The sequence below is a fragment of the Bemisia tabaci genome, chromosome 9, assembly GCF_918797505.1.
Source record: "Bemisia tabaci chromosome 9, PGI_BMITA_v3".
Taxonomy (NCBI): Eukaryota; Metazoa; Arthropoda; class Insecta; order Hemiptera; family Aleyrodidae; genus Bemisia; species Bemisia tabaci.
Window position 1 is genome coordinate 14,415,469 of NC_092801.1, and position 21,931 is coordinate 14,437,399.

Here is a 21,931-nt window from a genome sequence, read left to right on the forward strand (position 1 = left end):
TATTATATTATTCTTAGATGCTACTCCAATCATGTTTAATTAAAAATCAATATCTTCAGAAAATCGAAAAAAAAACAACAACACTAAATGATGCACTTATGTTCTCTCATATATTCCCTTCACGTTCGTCTGATTTCCCTCAGTACGCAAACCATTCGGATTTTGGCGCTACCTTCGGGGAGCGAATGGGATCCTTTGAATTCAATAGCTTTCAACGCATGTCGAAGCATTGTCGACGAATCGAAACAAGACTTATTTTACATTTACGAGGACGGACTGCATTCCGAACCATCTTTCGAGCACTTCAATCAACAGTTGCACGAAGCCTCAATCAAAACTATTTTGATATCCCATCACAGTTATTTGACGAATGCTGTCAATGCCGATCATGGCAAAAACATCATATTCATTCTGAAAGATGTGAGAGAGCTGATGAGCTTGATTTTATACACAGTTTCAAAATCAAGGATCTTGGAAGAAAACGGCGAAAACACAACAAGTGTCAAATACGATAAAATGAGAACAGAACATCAGTCGAAAGGTATTTTACCTCTGTACTGCGTGACTGTAGATGGGCGCTCTTTTTGGTCGCAAGGGGAAAGAACATGCAGTAAACAGTTGAGACTATCATCAGCCGAATTGGAGCCCGATTCGATTCTAAGCGATCGGGTGTTTAATGTAACTCGCGGTTTGTACATCAACAAAATTTGGAATTCTAAGAATTATCTGGTTTTCATCTTAAAAAATTTCGATCCGATTCATAAACACCCGGCATATACAACACTAAGAGAAACAGGAAATGGAACGCAAAAGTACCCTGTCAGTATAGACCCGGTCGCTAGGCTCGTGTTCTGTTTCAAATTTTTTTGGCGCTTCTTCAAAGGACTCAAATCAGTCATTTGCCACTCGCAGGGTTGTGAAAGATATGATCCCTTCACGGAAAAACTCATCTCAACTGAAGGTGAAACCGATCGATATTTTATCGATTTTTCTTGGAGCGATATGCATAGAAAATCAGTCAGCATATTCTTCACTGATGGAAAAAATCATAATTCTACAGTTTTTGAGTCTTCATCCTCAAACATTCTGGTTGAAACGTATGAGACAGTATTCAATGACTTAAAACGTGCTGTAAATTGCAGCTTGAAGTACCCATCATTTACGATTTACATGGGTGACCAATTCAATAGTTACGGTACTGAAGCAGGCTTGAAATTCGACATAGACTTGCAGCCGTTTGATTACGGAACAAGTTTAGAGGGGAATGATTACTCCAGGTATGATTTTTCAGTCAGCCTTGATACGAGATCTCTGTGCTTTGCAACTCCACATAGTGGTTTTATGCCACAAGGACTGGTGATTTTCAAAAGCTTTTCGCCACTCGTATGGTCACTCATTGTCCTCACGATTTTTAGTTTCTGGATCATTTTGGGAACTTTCCATTATTTACAATGTAGAGTATTTTACTTCTTCTACCCAGACGCAGAAGTTGAATTTTACAGGAACTCATCTTCTCTGTTAACTGTTAACGCGTACTTCATGTGTGGTAGCCCAGCAAACCTACGCTTGGGTCATCTTTTGACTGGAAAAGTCCTCTTCGTAATTTTCAGTTTTTCTGCATTCGTCATAACTAAAATTGGTTTGCATGACGACGCTTCTCAGCAAGAGAGTTCTGTATCCGGAAATTGATTCACTGAAAGCTTTGGAGGAATCAGATCTTCACATTCAAATAAGCTTTGATGATGTTTCAACGGAAAAGGAAATGTTTTCTCAGCAAAACCACTCGGAAGTGCTTGGTGCAAAATTAGTGAGTGATTTATACGATTACTCTGTGGCGGAAATTGGGGAATTATTTCATAATAGTTTCTCTAAGGAAGATGAGTCTTCCGCAGATTTTAATTTTACTAAAAATCGCATCAGGGAGATTGAAAAGAATATTATGTCAATGGTTTCAATGGATGCTATGATGATCAGTGTGCCGTTCTCTTCAAACCACAAGGAAAATGTCCGTATAAATCATCATGCATTTCACGTTGATTTGGAGTATCATCTAATGCAAGAGTGCCTAATTACGTTTCCGGTAATGATTCCTTTCCTGAAATATTCTTTTCTCTATGATAAATTGAATCGAATAATTTATCAAAATCTAGAGACTGGACACACGAGAAAAATGATGGAGAGATTTGACAGCAACTTCATGGTATATTCATTTGAGGGCACAGATGCAGAAGGTGGTGAGCCTAAGCCTTATAATCTGAACGATTTGCAGTCAGCTTTTATCGGGCTCATATTCGGTTTATTTGTGAGTTTCCTCACTTTTGCAGGCGAACTGTTCACTGATTTGTATCCAAACTCAGTCATTATTAAAAATTTGAAAACTTTAAAAGTTTTCTTTTCGCGAATGTTGAGAATGGACAGAGTACCATAAACGCTATGAAAACCGAATATGATAATCGTGTGTGCTTGGCTGCCACTCGTTGAGAATCGCGCATAATGGCGATTCTGCCATTGGCGACACTGTCATCCCCACATTGAAATGCTTCGAAAATACCGATTTTATTTGAAACGAGCTAACTCACAAAGAAGCAATTGTTCTCCATCCTGTTTTTATACACAGGAAATACAGGTCCGCCAGCAGGGCAGCTACGCAAGGGGGCAAAGTCCTGTCGTTTGACAAATGAAACGTTCGAAAATTTTCTGGTTAAAACGTGAAATGTGTAAAAGTAAATCTGTTAGTAATTATCTTTGAAATCTTGGAAGCACTCTGTTTTTCGCTGGTCTCTAGAATGTGATGGAAGTCGAGATGGATGTGGAGCAGATGATGAGGAGAGATATGACAGAATGATCTAATTTGCCGAATTCCGTTGACTTCTTGCTCAAAGTTCTTAAAATTACATTGAATCATTTCGCTTTTCGGCGTTTGAAATTTTATCCGAATAAAACTGTATTAAAAAGAAAAAAATAAGTGGACCGCAAAAAGAGGAGAAGAATAAAAAAGGAACAAAATGAGGAAGAATATCAGAGATAGCAATAAGAAGACTAGGGATAAAGAAAGGGAAGAGGAAGGAGACAAGAAGGAATAATAAGAAAAAGAAGAGGAACTGAGGAGAAAGGAGAAAATTATTGACGCATGACTTAGTTTGTCGTCCGTTTTTTTTTTTCAATCTTATTTTCTTATTCTTTTTCCCTTTCTTTTCTTCCTCGTTTTTTGAGTCAAAGGACTGGTCTCCTATACTGCCGTGCTAAGGAAGAACGCCGTGTAAACATTCGTGAGTTGACAGAGGTTTTCGGTAAAATACTTATTTTGAGGAATGTTATGGTTAATTTTCCTTGAAATTTTCAGGAAATTTAGGTGAACTTACGAACAGAAATATCTAAAAAAAATGGAAGGAAAATAAAAATGAGTTTACTAGTAAATTCATTTTTTACCAAAATAAATTTAGCAACGCCGGAAGGCTCATACGGCGTTTTTCCTTAGCATGGGAGTATTGACCCAAGTCTGATAAACAAGGTTTAAAATGTGTGATGATTTTACTACAATGTTAAAGCATTTAATCCATGAATATTTTTCGTCTACAATTTCGATTTATTCCACCGAAATCGTCTGAAAACACTATGTGTGACCATTTTTGCGGGAGTGTTTTAAATTGTTCACCTCTTTCATTTAACAAAATTCCCTTTCTGATTACGTGTATTAAAGTTTAGATTATTTCCAATGGGCCTGTTGCAAACTTTTGCTAGAGCAAAAATAAGAGTTGTTTCTTGTAGATAATGCCTCAAAAATCACGATGAGCGCATCGGCAAAGTCTGAAATGCACTCATAACTTCACAATCTGCGTAAGAAATTTGCGTTTTTTTAAGCTTCCCGCTTCAAAAACGATACTACGGCACAGGTGAACATTTTGTTAGAGGAGTCGCTCCATCGTCGGCGATATTCATCATGGCCGACGCTTGCGCGCAGTTCCGCGCGTAATTCGAGGAGAGTTCAAGGTCAATCAATTCGGGCGTGGAAAATATGAACGTTAACACACCGATTGTTATCTGGTCTAATCCAGTTCAGGTGTTATCTCGTCCCATCAAACGTGTTTTGGCGGATTGGCGTCGGCCATGATGATTATTGCCGACGATGGAGTGACTCCTCTTACAAAATGTTCACCTGTGCCGTAGTATCGTTTTTGAAGCGGGAAGCTCAAAAAACCGCAAATTTCTTACGCAGACTGTGAAGTTATGAGTGCATTTCAGACTTTGCCGATGCGCTCATCGTGATTTTTGAGGCATTATCTATAAGAAACAACTCTTACTTTTGCTCTAGCAAAAGTTTGCAACAGGCCCATTTTGAAAGACTGACACTACCGACAGCGCTCCGCACGGCCGAGCGAGAAAATTAAACGTTGCAAGCTAGCCTTTCTGCTTGCACTTTAATTTTCATGCGCCTATCCAAATATTTACACGGCACTTTCACGTTGTGGCACAATTACAGGCATTTTATGATTACTATACGCTCCTCGAGAAATGTTTACCTACGGTGGCGTGACATGCTTTGTCGATATATCGATTGATCTGCCATTTAAACTCATGGAAATGGATCGATCAACAGGGTGCTCGCAACGGACACCTTAATTATCGATTCTTTACCACAACTTCAAATGGGAAAATATCGATAATGATCATTCACGCCTCGGCGCTGTTTACCTATTACCATTTAAACGCTGCTTGCAAAGCCGATAAGTGAAATCAACCGAAGCCGATGATTCGTGCCGACCTTTAGCGTATTTTTATGGACTTGATTGAGGTAGTTACAGAAGAAATTTAGCCCAGGATTCGCGTCATCGATTCGATTTGTTGGCAATTCTTAAGATTTTAATCTTGTTTTACAAATCTCTGGATTTCAAATGATTTAATTGTACTTTATTAGCCAGTGGCGACCAAACTATACTCGTTCTTCGCATTTGACTGTTTCAGTCAGAAAAAAAAACTTCTCCTTTCTCCCATCCAACTTTTCTTACCCCGCGTTAAAGTCCTTGAGTCAGCGGAAAAGAGACCATATTCGCCTTCATTTTGTGGATATGCAATTTTACCTACTCAGACGTCGCAATAGTTGTATGAGTGTATAAACTTCATGATACTGTCTGCAACCATGGTAAAACCTCGAGTATATTATAACTTTTGAAACAGATCCTTGCGAGGGATTATAACGTTTTGTCACTACTAAAAATACAAATTTCGAGGGAATGCTTATTGTATTTCAAGTACTGTAAATTTTCAGGTATGTATTCGAACCCGTCTTGAAGTTTGTTAAGTCATCGACTTTTTTCTCTCATAATATGAAGTTCTTGCAGGAGCAAATCATGATTATCCCAAGCAAGATTCCAGTTTAAAATTTAAACTGCTGAACACAACTTGAGGTTCGACGAGTAGCAGAAAAAATGGAACCAATCTATGCGATATATCGGATGCCGTTCTGACACAAAATATGGCGTCCATCGAAACACCTTAAGGAAAGGATCCGTTCAAAGAACGACTATGAAGACGGGCTTATAGTCTCAGTCGTTTTTTTTTTTTTTTTTTTTTTTTTTTTTTTTTTTTTTTTTTTTTTTTTTTTTTTTAATAAACCTACGATCATCATATTTTGAAGAGGATTCCAGGATTTTCGGCTCAACGGGGGGCCCATCTCGACGCAATCATCACTACAATCAACGCCTCCCATTTAACGAACACAAAGGGTCTCGACATCATCGAGCAGATCGATAATATAGAAACGGGGAAAAAGGCACAACGCGCACAGGTCAGGAATCCAAACCCGCAGCATTCGCACGACGAGGGAGGGACCCGGGGAGGGGGGGGGGGGGGCACCCGGGGCCAAAGATGACCAGGAAGAAAGTGAGCCCGAGCGGTCCCAAGAGCGCCCCAGTACGGCGCCCGACGTGAGAGAGAAAACATGCGCATGCGCCGCGCCAGATAGCCCGCGTCGCGAGTTGCTGTTCCCTGGATTGGATTACCGCATTGGATTACGACTGGAGACATTGGATTGTAAAATTTACAGACATTGGATTGTAGATTTGGCAAATCTCGAATCGGAGTGGTCGTCCCGGAATCGAGCAGTGTTTTTGGATTTTTACGGTGCTACATGTACATGCTACATCCGGCGATGGATAATTAAATAAATGTGAGATATTTTAAAATCGCAAGAAAATAAAAAAAAAAAGTCGAGATTATATCAAAGCGAAAACTATATTTCAATGCGTGCGTGGTTAAGATTCGTGTGAATTTATTAATTTATCGATTGGAATTTTTCTTTCCCCCCGGGTGGAATTTGGTCTCGTGTGAGTGAGATTGTAAATAAGTGTACATTTTAAAAGGCTTAGTTATTTTCTCGTAAAAAAATGTCTCGTGGGTCCATGATGATATGCTCAAAAATTTAGTTACCAGTTATATTGGAGTGCGCGATCTTTTGTAGTTTTTTCTGTTTTTGTCACGATTGTGAAAAATCTGCGTACGAGTGTATGTGCTTTGTTAAGCCGGAGAGAAACTGAACACGATGAAGTACCTTTTTACGGTAAATATTTTTGAAATATTTGTTTCCTTTTTTCCTGTTTTAGGGTGTTCGAATCCTTCCAAAATTTGTCTTAATTTTTTAACCTTCATATGATGAGTTTATTAATTATTTTTCCATATCGTCGACCGCTAAAATTACCGTTCCTTTAATGAAAAGGTCTTAGTTAAATTGCGAACTCATGGTTGGATATGATTAAAATATCCGCGGGGGTTTTATTTTAGTAGGAGGAGGGGAATCACAACAATTAATTCTATGTCTTGAAATGAAACCGAGAATTAATTGCACCCGAAGAGTTCGTGCAAAACATGCCGGAGTATGATGAGCTTTTACAGCATACTTCACGTTTTTTCCCCCCATAAATACATCTCATTTTCCTCATAAAGTTTGCAGGATAATGTCTACCGTGTTATCCCGCGCTACGCCGTTTTAATAAGACGATAAAAAGTTAACGAATGATAATAAAATCTCTCTAAAATTATTTATAGGGACGATGAGGATATTTTCTCCTTAAAATACCAAAATTCGATTTTTCAACCCAGCTAGACAAAACTCGCTTCATTGCAAATATCGCCTATGTAGACCAAGATCTTTATCTCGGTAAACGGGGTTATCATTGTTTCCCGTGCTTTTATGACCCCCACTTTAAGTTAAATAACACTGGAGAAAAAAACAAATTAGCTCTAGAGTCCAGACTCTTGAAAACATTGACAAGAAAAAGGACTCTTGATTCAATCAGATTTTTGCTTAAATCAAAGGGAAACCGCTCAAATTAAGAGGCTTGGTTCTTGATTTGCTTTGATCTGATTGAATCAAGAGTATTTTTTCTTGTCGATGTTTTTAAGAGTCTGGACTCTAGATCCAATGTGTTTTTTTTTTTTCCAGTGAATCTTATCTGCCTAAAAATATTTCTTTGCTGGTACCGAATAACTCGAAACCAGTGAAAACATAGAAACTTGCAACTTAGAGGAGTTTCATGAATTGAAAGACACTTGGATAATATGCATCTGCCATAATATTGCCAATAAAATATTCACATAACCACGGTGGAAAGTTGCTGCCTGACCGCGCAAAACTTTCAACAGCACCTTCCGCCAATAAAATGTGCGGTACAAGGGGGCTTATCGAAACGTAGTTAAAGTTAATGGTGCAAAATTACCACCGCGCCTTTTTAGATGGTGGTGTAAACGGACAAATTGGAGCAGAATTCGCGTAACTGCGGCGAAAGGATCCTCGCGGAACAGCCTCTTTCAAATAGCCCGTATTAAAAGAGTTGTTCCATACGGAATAGCTCATTGCACTTGCGGTGTTTTTGCTCCACGCCGTCGAAATGATAATCCGCTGACAGGCAAACATGAGATGGTCTTTTTTTCTCCTTGCATAAGAACTTGGCTATCGTTCTGTCGACGAGCTGGGTATTATGCAGGCCATTAGGACACGTTTTCTCAACGGCTAGTCCTTAACCGCACTTGTCTTGAGCAAAACTTTCAGGAATACAAAGAAGGAATACAAAACTTGTATTTCCGGCACCAAAGTATTTTGTATTTTTCCTCGCATAAAACTCGTCATTGATAACGTCTTTGGTGATCGTCTTTGGTATAAACTCTAAAGATGATTTAATTAATTAAATTTATAAATAACGTTTACATTCTTTAATTATACCTCACTGGGGGAAAAAAACACATTGGATCAAGAGTCCATACTCTTGAAAACATTGACAAGAAAAAATACTCTTGATTCAATCAGATTTAAGCTTAAATCAAAAGAAAATCCGCTCAAATTAAGAGGCTTGGTTCTTTGATTCAAGCTTAAATCTGATTGAATCAAGAGTATTTTTTCTTGTCAATGTTGTCAAGAGTCTGGACTCTAGATCCAATGTGTGTGTGTGTGTGTTTTTTTTTTTTTTCCAGTGCAAACCCTCAGAAATAAAGTAGAACTCGGTTTCTTTTTCGCTGACCCATAGACTTTAACGCGGAGGTAGAAAAGTTGGAAGGGGCGAAGCTTGCGATTCTATTTCGACAATGTGTTTTTTTTTTTTTTCGAAAACTTTCAGGAATACAAAGGAGGAATACAAACCTTGTATTTCCGCCACTAAAGTATTTTGTATTTTTTCTCGCATAAAACTCGCCATTGATAACAGATCGTCTTTGGTATAAACTCTAAAGATTATTTAATTAATTAAATTTATAAAAAACGTTTACATTCTTTAATTATACCTGGCAAGAAAATGATGGGCTACACTGGAAAAAAAAACACATTGGATCTAGAGTTCAGACTCTTAAAAACATCGACTTGAAAAAATACTCTTTGTTCAATCAGATTTAAGCTTAAATCAAGAACTAAGCCTCTTAATTTGAGCGAATTTCCTTTTGATTCAAGATTAAATCTGATTGAATCAAGAGTATTTTTTCTTGTCAATGTTATCAAGAGTCTGGACTCTAGATCCAATGTGTTTTTTTTTTTTTTTTTTTTTTTTTCCCGTGCGAACCCTCAGAAATGAAGTAGAACTCGGTTTCTTTTTCGCTGACTCAGAGACTTTAACGCGGAGGTAGAAAAGTTGGAAGGGGCGAAACACGCGATACAACTATTTCGGCAATGTGTTTTTTTCCCATAGAATGTAAAATGTGGCGAAATAAACATCATAATTTGCAGCTTTAGTCAAACATTTCATGTCCGACCTCTCTGATTGAGTCGATCCACTGCGCCACGTTTTGAGATGTTATTCGATATATTTTGCGTATCCTAAGAGTTCGGTCATTTTTATCCATAGTCAGATCTTTTTTCTATTCCGAAAACTTTTCCTTTTTTTTTACCATCAGACCGATCAAAAGACCATCGCGGCAATTATCGCCATAGCAATTAACCCTATGAAGATACCCGATTTTTAGATGACAGTAATCCGTCTTTGTCTCCGAGTCTAAAATGCAGTTAAAACCACTCTCGGGCAAAGCCTTGTCGTGTTGAAGAAAAACGCCCAAAGAACATCCGGATGCTGCCAAATTTCCTTTCATTAAACGTTTATTTTTGAAGATGTGCATGGGTATTTTCCCGCGAAATTTTCAAATATACTGTGGATTAAAATGCTAATTAAATCCTCCGACAGATTAGGAGACATGTACTCACAGGTTTCCTTGAAAATTCGTATTTTATCAAAACAAACTTGGCGAAGTCTGGAGGCTCATACGACGTTTTTCCTTAGCACGGCGGAGCTCTGCCTTGCTAATAAAGAACGCCGTATGAGCCTTCAAACGTTGCCGAGTTTCCTTCGATAAAAACCGAATTTACCGGGAAAATTACGAATATTAGTTTCTACAATTTTCAGACAATTTTGTACGCAATTTAATCTAAAATGTCTGAAAATTTCCTAAAAAAATAGACATGAATGTTTTCAGAAATACATGTTTTATCGAGGGAAATTTGGCAGCTCTCGAATGTTCTTACGGCTTCCTTCCTTAGCACGGCAGAGCTGGCGTCGAACAGAGAGTGCACACTTCCAAAACCCGAACGAAAGTCCTCGAATCACAGTAAAAGTAGTGACGATAAAATCGAATAAAAAAACGCGCCTTACCGATTTCATCTATATTTTTTCCACTCAACTCAAGGACGGAAAAAAACGCCGCGCCGAGAAGATATCTCTTGATTATCCTGTCATTCGTTTCGGATCGACATCGCGTCGGAGGTAAGACAAAAACTTTCGATCGCTAAATATCACATCAACACGCGAGTGGAATCGGAAATTGCTTTCGGACTGTATTCTCCAACGAGGCTCGTATTTTGCGACAGATCGATGGATCAGTCATTTAAACCTTGTGAAAGAATCGATTATCGAGGAAAAATTAAAAATCGATTCTTTAATATAGTCTCTGATGGGAAAATACTAATAGTCGAAGATTCACCCAGATAGGGGGAGGGGTAAGGCACGGATGGAACGATCTCGCAGCTGTCAAGTTTACCACGATTCAAGTTGATCTACTTCTGATCGTATTTTTTTCTTTTTTTTTTGTGGATCACGTTTTATTCGTGATGAAGATATGGAGAACTCTCTACTACATATTTTACTCTTCTCTTAATCATTCGATTTGGTCTAGCCGGTTTGTGGGCGTCGAGTGCCCACTATAAACGATTACTGACATGTCTGGGTCGCGCTTTTATTGGTTCATCTGTACTGCCGTGCTAAGGCAAAACGCCACATGAACATTCGAATGTTGCCAAATTTACTCTCAGAAAATACTTATTTTTGAGGATGGTTATGCATATTTTTCATTGAAACTTCCAGACGCTGTAGATCAAATTACGAACGAAATGGAACACTAGACAAGGTATGAATTTAAGTAATCTGATACATGTTTCTTAACCAGAATTTCACGTAGAACATAATTCACACAACGAAAATTACTGAAACAAACTCCTAACGAAGATATTACGGTTTTATTTCACATTGGGTACGAAGAATTTGAACTGCCCGCTCACAAGAAACTCAAAGCTCTGCGTGGGTCAAATCTCGCACTAGAACGGTTTCAGCAAGCTGCTCAATCGAACAATGTTCATTTCCCACCATGTGTTGTTCAAACTATAAGAGATTTGCTATAGCTGAGCAAAGCGTCAAGATTGATGATGCCAGAATTTTATATCGCAGAGACGGTCATGATAACGTTTAGCGCGCGATGTGGATCACGTAGAGCATTGAGTTTTCATGAGCGCGTGGTTCGAATTCGCGCATCAAGAATCATTAAATATCTTCGTAAAGAGTTAATTGCGGTAATTTTTGTTGTGCGCATAGTGTTTTACGTGAAATTTTAGTTACGAAACATGTAGCAGAATACTGAAATTCGTACCTTGCCGAGTGGTCCATTGCGAATATTATCAGAAAAATTGGTAGATAAAATTTCACAATTTTACTAGGAAATTCGTGATTTATAAATGGAAATTTGGCAACGGCTGAAGGTTCATACGGCGTTCTTCCTCAGCACGGCAGTAATCTACACGTGCCATACATGAAAACCGAATTCTTTCATTCATGTAACTGACCAATTCCACCGACTAAACAGAGCCGGACCTCTCATTTCTCAAACATCTCGCTTCCTCGCCGCTGGCTCGGGCTGGGTGCAGTCCGTTCGGCGTCGCATAATTTTGTGCATAGTTTAATGAGCCGAGACGCCGGCGTCGCGGCGCTGAGCGCCTTGTCGCGAGGCGTCTCGTTATTCGGGCGTCGCGACGCTCGACGCCGGACGCCGCGCGAAGGTGCGAAAAGAGAAAATGCAGTTGGAATTGGCGTATCCTCTTTTTCCGAGCGCCCAGTTCCTGTTACCTGTTACTCTTGATGTCACTGTTGCTGTTACTTGTTTGCACTGCGATTAGCACCCACACACACACACACGCCGCGGATGAGCGTAAAGAGCCGTATTCGGTCCCGTTTACGCGTTGCCAGATGGAATACATTTTCCAATAAGGAACTACTGAGACAAGCCAACAACTCCTTCAGATCTTAGAAAAAAATACGATAAAAGAACTCATGCTATCTCTGTTTCTATTTCTATCTGCTGCAGTGAACTAATGAAGACAGGTATAGTACCTTTATAGACAGAGTATGGCCATTCGTATCTTTTTACTGTAGGGAAACTGTGCCGCTTTTTGATTGGTCAAAGAGTTTCTAGGCTTCATGGTGCTCTTGCGGCCGTAAATAAACAAACAAGACGGCGACTCCCCGTAACATTGATAAGAAGCTAAAATTTGAAAAACATTTCAATTATACAGCAGTAACAATTTAAACTAGCATGTCTACGAATAAAACATGAAAAAACCTATGAAAACACTGTTAAATCGCCTTTCGCCTTCATCACAGGAGGATGTAAGATGTGCATAACCTCAAACTTTTTTTTTTTTTTATTGAGAGTTTAGTGGCTTCTATTCCTTTAGGAATCTACAGCCATCTATAGGCACTATTTATTGTCCGAAGACATCAGGGAGTTTGGTAGACATCCATGCTCGGGCTTACAAATTTTCACGGATTAAGGCCGAGCGAATTCTGCTTACAGATCCACTCGTCAGTTCCATGAAAATTTGTCGCCACCACCGGGATTCGAACCCGGGACCTATTGACCTAGAGTCAGACGCGCTAACCACTAGGCCAACCTGGCCGGCAACCTCAAACTTGCTTGCTGATAACAGCCATCTTGTTTGTTTATTTACGGCTGTAGGATCACCGTGTCAGCCTATTTTCTCGCGACAAATGAAAAACCGGCACAGAAATGGCCATACTCTGTCTATAAAGGTACTCTACTTTAGACGGCAGCGTGGCAACTAATGGCGCATGCAGGCTGTGCATCAAGCGTCTGTTTCATGCACGTCTCGAAGATCGGTAACAGACCACGTTTGCGAGTGCAATTTTGTCGTCTGGGCTGGAGGCGTTGCTTGCTTTTGTTTATGGACGACTCGTCGTGAATTTATCCGCGGCTCGCCTCTAGGTGGTTATTTGACCGTTTGTTTAAGTCACTTCGCACTCCTCGCAGCCACTTTTCGCCGTCGTCCGCCGCACAGAGGATCGACACGATGGGAGAATTCGGACGTACTTTTCGGGACGACGACTGTAATTATTTTTATGTTTAGTTTTGCAGATTTTAACTTTTAAGGAGTGCTTTCGTGAGTAAATTTTACGAGAAAACCACTGGAACCACTTTTAAAACCTCAATTCTTGGTATTACCAGAGTTATGAGCTTTTAAAGTTTCTACATTTTGTTCGACTTTTCGCATTGACTCGTTCCATCGTGCTCCGTGGTGCCCGAAATTATCGCACCGCTTCGTTGGCGTCGTTCGCACCACCCTTCCGCGAATCTTTACAATGTTGTCAATTCGTAATTTAATTTTTACAGATAGATCTATTCTAAAACGCTAAGAAAAAACGCCGTTTATGAACATTCGACAGTCGCCAAATAATTTGGCAGTTCCAGACCTCCATGCTTGGGGGTGCCCAGAGGTAAAAAATGTCGTAGACCGGCCCCGAAGGGAAATGGTCGCTCAGGGGAGGCCTAAATTTCGGCCCTCAAGTTTCATCCCTTTCCTACCCTCCTTTTTCTTTTTCTCTCCTTCCTTTCTACTTAAATACCTCTAAATTCAATGTAAAACATTTTTAGCAAAACTTTCCATCAAAACTACAAACTTACCATAAAAAAACAGTAGAATGTTTGTAAAACACGGCTATCAATATTCATTTTTCAAGTCATATCAACCTCATAATTTACCAGAAGTCAACTTTCGACGAGATCCCCCCTCCTCTCATCCCTTCTCCTCCCATCCCCCTCCTCCCACCCCCCTCCTCCCATCCCCCCTCCTCCCATCCCCCCTCCTCCCACCCCCCCCTCCTCCCATCCCCCCCTCCTCCCATCCCCCCTCCTCCCATCCCCCCTCTTCCCATCATCCCTTGCCCATGATCACTGAATACTGGACACCTGCAGATTTCAAAAATTCACGAATTAAAAATATTGCAAATTTTTGCGCTTTATGAAACGATTTTTCTCGACGTTTTTACTTGCCCAAAAGCCTCTTTCGCACGGTTCCGATAACCACACTTAATTTTTGCTTGGGGGTGCCCGGCAACCATTGGCATCCCCGTAGAACCGCCTATGCTTCTACGCAAAAAACCAAACATTGAGAGAAAATATTATGATTGAAAGTTTTGAGCAAGCAGTTACACTTCTTTCCCATATTTTATCCCACTAGCTGAAATCCACCGTTGCTTTTGTTAAATTTGGCATTTTATCCATCGTCCGGGATAAAGAGGACGGGATCTGGGAAAAATTTCAACGTTCGCTCTAGAATCATCGGTAAAGAGAAAGCACGGCAGCTTTCTTTCGGATAAAATCAGGCAGCTGCGCTAACCACTATGCTAATCAGGCTACAAGCACCTAAAATGGGATAGAATGCTGTTCACAGGAAGCTCGCGCACTCATTGTTCTGTTTTTACTTGCTTGTTTTATGAGCTCTGTACCACTTTTTGGAATATTATGCGCAACAGTGACTATATTTGTGTTATCACGATTAAAACGCACTCACTCGTGTCGTCTAGCCAATAAAAGACTTCGCGAAAATTATCGTAGCTTAAAATTTGATGGAATGAAGATATTAGCGAGTAAATCAACTTTTAACATTGCTTCATGACCGTATGATTGCGAGGCTTTGAGCCCGTATCATACTCTACAGGGTGTCTCAAAAGAAACGAGTCACCTTGAATATCCTCTAAAGAAATTCGTATTTATCTAACGCGAAACACTTCGGAAAATTTCATGAACTTGTTAACGCCGTCAAACTAATCTACCTTTCCAAGTTCCTCTCTCGTTCTCAATGCCGACATCATTTTGTGATGGGAAAGTTGTAATGAATGGCGTGACTCTATGCTTCCTCGCAATTCTTCTCTACCACCGTGAGAACTACCCAAAATCACCATTACAGCACTTTTTGTGTTGGCAGTCGTAGATCTCATCCCGCCTCTTCTGTTTTTGATGGAAAATTAAATAGCTTTACAATCTTCCTAATTAATCATTAATTTTTATCATTCTTTTATTAATTAAAGTTATATGTAATAATCTAATCATGATTTGACCACGCTGCCATAGCCATGGTAGGTATAATTTGATTGTGTAAATTTGTACAGTTGGAGGCTTCTGAGTCGGAATTTTAATAGCTTAAAACGTCTAAACGGGAAAGGAGAAGTAAAGTGATTTATCAAAATTTCCAACATTTTCAACACAAAATAAACCATACGAATGTGAGTTGTGGCAAAGTTTCGCATAGCCTGAATGATCAATAATTCTGTCGAGAACCCTCGCATTCAAAAGGACTTCAACGCGGGATTAGGAAAAAGGACGTTTCCACGTTGCCATTGTAGTTACGTTCTCTTGTTTAAGAAACGACGAAATATGCCAGCATGACCCAGTGGCGTGGCGTGTTTTACAATACATCGATTAATCTGCCATGTAAGCCTATGAAAAAGGATCGATTAACAGGGTGTTCGCAAATGATCGATTCTTTTATACAATAGTTTCAAATGGGGAGATATCGATAGTCAATCATTCACGCCTCACCACTGAGCCGGCCGATTATCGAAATTGATAAACAAAGCTATAGACGAAGAAGACAAAAGTTATATGGAGAGATCCTTTTTTGTCATACCAAGGAAGAACGTCGTATGAGCCTTTAGGCGCCACTAGGTTTCATTCAAGAAGAAACGAATTTCCTGGGAAAATTGTAAACATTTGTCTTCAGATTTTCCAGACGATTTTGTTTGCGATTTGATCTGAAATACCTACAAAGTTCAAAGAAAAATATGAATAACTTCACTCAAAAATACGTGTTTTATCCTAGAAAATTTGGCAATTTTCGAATGTTCATACGGCGTTTTTTCTTAGCACAACAGTATTATCGGAAGCGGGTGGTTACAATGGACAAAGGAGGTAGGTACGTAATAGACGAACGAACAGCAATCGATACAAGACTCTAGCTACAGTAAGTCCATCACTCCGCCCCCCCCCCTCTTTTGTCTATCGCTTTATCTATCAATCCCAATAATCAGCCCACAAGAAAACTGAACAGAAAGCAGAGGAGACTGCTGTGTCTCTTAACCTTGTTATCAAATCTGCTTTAAAATACACGTAGGTTCATGCAAATCACCACAAAATACTGCCGTGCTGAGGAAAAACGCCGTATGAACATTCGAGAGTCGCCGAATTTCCCTCCATTAAATGTTCATTTTTGAAGCAAGCTATGAATATTTTTGCTTGAAATCTGCGGGAACTTTAGGTGAAATCGCGAACAAACTTACTTGATAAATTGGAGGAAAATTATGTACACATTTTCCCGAAAATTTGCGATTTACTACAAGAAATTTGGCAACGCTTGAAGGCTCATACGGCGTTCTTCCTTAGCACGATAGAATACTTAAAGAATCGGGGGTTTATTTTGTAAATTTGGCAACTACTGAGTGCGGATAGACGCCTTTCTCCATCCGTGCGCGACGAGTAATAGGGAATACATTAGCGGCCATGCGGTCGGAGAAGGTGCCAAAAACAAACAAGCCAATTTTTCGCTCGACTTAACGTCAAATGAACCACGGCTACCATCATTTTACCATCGCGACCACATCCACCATCGAGTCTAACTCGGAGAGATACCACTGCTCGTTCCGCTTACCACGATCTTTGCTTGGACTCCGCAAACACTGCGGAACCTGCGAAAAACGCGTCTCTCAGTTGGACTGGAATTTGGACCTATAGATTCTAGCCCGATTTAAAAACAACGCATGTGCCATTAGTTTCCCTGTGCACATAAGTGTTTTTCCAGAAGAGCCAGAATTTATAGGTCCAAATTGCAAAATGCAGTCCAGTTCTTACTGCCGCACAGTTGGATCGAGTCAATCAGAGAGGTCGGACAAGACATTTTTACTAAACGCAATTTTATTTCGTTGCATTTTAAATTTCAAGGGGTGCTTTTGAAAGAAACTTGCACGAGGAAACCAATGGAACCACTTTGAGAGCCTTAAAGTTTTGTATAAACAGAGTTATAAGCCTTCAAAGTCTCCTAATTGTGTTCGACCTCTCCTATTGACTCGGAGCGCCTGATGAACGTATTCGAATGCTACCAAATTTTCTCCATTAAAAACTCAATTTTGAGGAAAGCTTTGAATATACTTCCTTAAAACTTTCAGATACTTTAGTTATATTACGAACAATATCCTCTGACAAATTTGAAGCAAAAAGCTCTCATAAATTTCCGCGAAAATGCGTAAATATGAGGGAAAATTTGGCAACGTTTGAAGGCTCGTGTTACGTTCTTCTTTAGCACGTCAGAATACTGTCATGCGAGAAGCAAAATTAGAAAAATCGCATTTTCCCGGTCGAAAGAACGTAACTCCATTGGCATTTCGCAAAATCGACCCAAGCTACTCAAATTTCTACAATCGCGTACCTGTACAATTTTTATCCAAACATTTTCTGGTTTTTGCATGAAAGCATCAGAAAAATCAGTGACATGTCCAGTTAATAATGCCCAAAATTTGAATGAAAAAACTGCAATTTGAGAAAAAAAATGCAATTTGAGAAAAAATATGGCAACATTGAAATGTAGTTGCGTTATTTCGTATGAGGGGAACAAAGAAATGTCGTATGAGCTCTCGGATGAAAGAGAATTCCTTTCTTGTAAATCATTCATTTTTAACTAGAATTATGAACATTTTTTTTTTTGAAATTTCCAAACAACTTAAGTTGAAGTGCGAATACAATTCTGTACAAACTCTGAAAAATGCAATCAAGTTTTTGCAAAACGAGTATTTCATCGAAGAAAATGTGGTAACGACTGAGGGCTCTTGGGGCATTTTTCCTCAACACGACAGAAAAAATCATGAAATGATCCTGTGCAGAAATGATCCTTTAAAATATTTCTTTAGTTATGTAACAGCCTGAGATCACAATGTTACCACACGAGGGAAATAAGAGGATATCCCAAATATTTTGAAATGACGATCGAAAACACAGGAAAAAGCGGAAACAAGGCTAAAATACACATATTATTACACACATACACACATATTATTAATACACATATAAATTTTAGCCTTGTTTCCGCTTTTTCCTGTGTTTTCGATTGTCATTTCCGTTTCGGGCTGCTTTCACATTCCCTTTGTTTTCCACATTTTGAAATGTATGTTTTGGTGTAAAGTTGTTCTAAAGTCAGCGATGAAGGGCAGTCTGATAGGAGAGACTTTTTACTCTCCTGATTTAAAAAAAAAGTTTGGGAATATGAGGACAAGAAGAGGGTAGAGAGCCCATCAAAATACTCCGAGACAGAACGAAGAATCTCAAGGCTAGATTCGAGTGCTTTCCCTTTCCATCAACGAACGGCCCTCCCGTAATAAATGGGTGAACAGGTTTATTTTCTACCTGTCGGTTAACAGCGCTACCTGCGCCGTGGCCCACTGACTCATTTAATCGACGATCTGATACAAAATTCGTATTCCGACGGAACACTCTTTGTCGCTAATCGATTAAGATTTTTTATTGGGTTTAGAGAGATACAAGGCTCCCAAATAAAAAAAAACATCGATAGGGACCGGTTGATAAATAAGGTATCACATTTCTATTGATGCTATTTTTGTTTGGCGATGATATTTTTTTCGTTCGTTTTTTGCCTCTGCCCTTTCTTCGCTTCTCAGCCTTTTTCACACCTTCTTTGGACACCCAGGTAAATGAAAAATGAGCCCTATAGCAATCTTAGCAATAATCTGAGAGTAGGTAGAAACTAATCGCTTGAAGAAAGTATACACAACACGGAGCGTTAACAGGTTGGATGAGAAATTGAGTTGGACTCGGGGAAAAAAGGATCGATTGGATTTATGCCCATTAAGCCGTTATCCGTGTTCGAAGCATTTTGGTTGATGTATACAGGTTGATTCAAAAGTCCCAAACCATCAGAATACCAGTCGTCACCTTTGTAACTTTGGAGTAAATTGAGATAGAGACTCGATACGTTGTGAATGCTTCTAAGTCAGAAAAAATTATTGTTGGAACCTCTTGCCCCCTCTGAAAAAAAAATTGTTTCGGGAACTACCCTAAAAAATTGACAAGAACCTTAGGGGCTACAGAGGCAGTGCAGGACTTTTAGATCAGTCTGTATGTGTGATTTCTTTAACGCGCTGATCAGATCATTTTTCAATGACCATAGATATTAGAGATCAACCACTGACACTTTGAAAAAAGAAGATTGGTAGAATTTACCATTCCTCCATGCTGTGTTTCACACAGCGTGAAGGAATGGTAAACATCTTCAAGTCGATTTTGCCAGAGGAATGGTTGTACCAGTACATAGTAACGTTTACCTTTCTTCTGGCAGAATTGACTCTGAACTAACGCTGTGTGAAATACAGCATGAAGGAATGGTAAATTCTACGATTTTTTTTTTTCAGTGCAGTAGTGCTCTCCGTTCTTGGGTTCAGTTTTAAACATTTTATGTTGGTTCAAAAACGACATTTTTACCTCGAATTATGCCAATATGGTGATGGTGATGAGGAATTCAATTTTGATTTTAAAATTTTATTTCGGATGGAATGCCAATCAGAGATGAATGGACCATATTTTGCACAGCCACTACGGTCTCTTATTGCAAAATGTACTCCAATTTTTCTCCGCGTGAAGACTCTCAGCTTTACGCCCAAAAACCGTGCACGAACGTGTTATCCCACCATGACAGCCGGTGTTAAACAGAAAGTTTGCAAACATTGCGCGATCCTCAACTCACGATACCGCTAACACAAACAACGGCCTTTCGCGGAAGTTGAAATTTGGGTGCAGTTTCGCGAGCTCACAGTCAGTTGCGAAAATTTTCTGAAAAATTTACGCCTCTTATTAGCAGACGCAGGAGCATGCGGTGAGCTGGGCTCGTTGAAAGAGCGTGTATACTGCCTCGCTAAGGAATAACGCCGCATGAATATTTTAGGGTTGCCAAATTTTGCTAAATACGTTGCTCATCTTCTTCGGGGACTGAAAAACGCGCCCACATAGGAAAGAGATGAGCGCTTCTCTAATACAAACGCATTACACTGATAAAAATATTTTAGTTTAATATACTAGTTTACTCAAAAGTAAATCTCTAAAAGTGAAAGTATAAAAACAGAATACAGTTTTTGCTGAAACAACACCTTGGAAGTCGAAATAGTTGCATCGCGTGCTTCGCCCCTTCCAACTGTTCTACCTCCGCGTTAAAGTCTCTGAGTCAACGAAAAAGAAACCGTGTTCTACTCCATTTCTGAGGGTTTGCAATTGCACCTCCTTGGAAGTTCAAATAGTCTTCGTTCGTTCAACTTTTCTACCCTGGGAAAAAAAAAAAAAAAAAAAAAAAACTCATTGGATCTAGACTCTTAAAAACATCGGCAAGAAAAAATACTCATGATTCAATCAGATTTAAGCTTAAATCAGGAACCAAGCCTCTTAATTTGAGCGGATTTCCTTTTGATTTAAGCTTAAATCTGATTCAATCAAGAGTCCTTTTTCTTGTCAGTATTTTCAAGAGTCTGGACTCTAGATCCAATGTGTTTTTTTCCAGTGTTATTTTTGTGGAGATGTGGCAACGTCTGAAGGCTCATACGGGGTTCTGCCGTCACGGCGGTATAGCGACGGGGCGTTTGGGGAAGGATGCGCGGAAAACAGCATGCATGCGTGTAATGATGAGGCGGGCGCGCCGCGTGAGTTTTATTGCGGGCTCTCGGCGAGTCTCCGTGTAAAAGCTTTTGTCGGCCGCGTCTTTCTTCGTGACCGAATGAGCCCTCCCGAAATTCCGACGGGGGTTCTCACCGCTCATCAGACAAACCCAACGTTGCCGTCTCGCCAGCCCACATTTTCATGATAGCGCACTGGAAAAAAACACATTGGATCTAGAGTCCAGACTCTTAAGAACATCGACAAGAAAAAATACTACTGCGGAAATTCCGTGAAAAGGTCCGGAATTGTTTCATTCTCCGTCATTTTTGTCGCAATTTAAGCGAGAAATTCAAATTTTTGAAAGTGTTCAAATTTCTTCCAATGGCGGTCCTGAAAAAGTACTGAATTTTTCTGTTGAGGAGGTACTGAATTTCTTGGTTATGTACTGAAAAAGTACTGTAAAAGTACTGATTCGTGACCGGCCTGTTTTAGTAGACACCCTTCAAACCTATTCACTGGAAAAAAAACACATTGGATCTAGAGTCCAGACTCTTAAAAACATCGACAAGAAAAAATACTATTGATTCTATCAGAATCTAGCGTAAATCAAGAACTAGGCCTCTTAATTTGAGCGGATTTCCTTTTGATTTAAGCTTAAATCTGATTGAATCAAGAGTCCTTTTTTTGTCAATGTTTTCAAGAGTCTGAACTCTAGATACAATGTGTTTTCGTTTCCAGTGCGCGTTTTGGGCATACAAAAAACAAAGGGTCCACAAGATGAAAGATAACTTGTTTTTTTCCGCTGATTCAGAGACTTTGACGCAAATGTAGAAAAATTGGACGAACGAGGACTATTTGGACTTCTAAGGAGGTGCAATTGCAAACCTTCAGAAATGAAGTAGAACTCGGTTTCTGTTTCGCATACTCAGAGACTTCAACGCGGAGGTAGAAAAGTTGGACGAACGAAGACTATTTGGACTTCCAAGGAGGTGCAATTGCAAACCCTCGGAAATGAAGTAGAACTCGGTTTCTTTTTTGCTGACTCAGAGACTTCAACGCGGAGGTAGAAAAGTTGGAAGGGGCGAAGCACGCGATGCAACTATTTCGACTTCCAAGGCGTTGTTTCAGCAAAAAGTGTATTCTGTTTTTATACTTTTATTACTATTAGAGATCTACTTTTGAATAAACTAGCATCCCT

General features: G+C 39.6%; 1 protein-coding gene across 2 annotated transcripts in view; it reads left to right on the forward strand.

Moving 5' to 3' along the window:
* The window catches only part of LOC109038206 (uncharacterized), a 119,372-nt gene that overhangs the window by 39,484 nt on the left and 57,957 nt on the right, over nucleotides 1-21,931 (forward strand). Inside the window, exon 1 of one of the 2 annotated variants that reach the window (XM_019053190.2) lies at nucleotides 5,921-6,556. The exons of the other annotated variant lie outside the window; for it this stretch is intronic. Within the exon in view, the coding sequence (XP_018908735.2) occupies nucleotides 6,539-6,556 (18 nt within the window). The 5' untranslated portion in view covers nucleotides 5,921-6,538. Of the gene's footprint in view, nucleotides 1-5,920; nucleotides 6,557-21,931 lie in introns of those variants that run through there. 2 annotated transcript variants of the gene reach the window in all.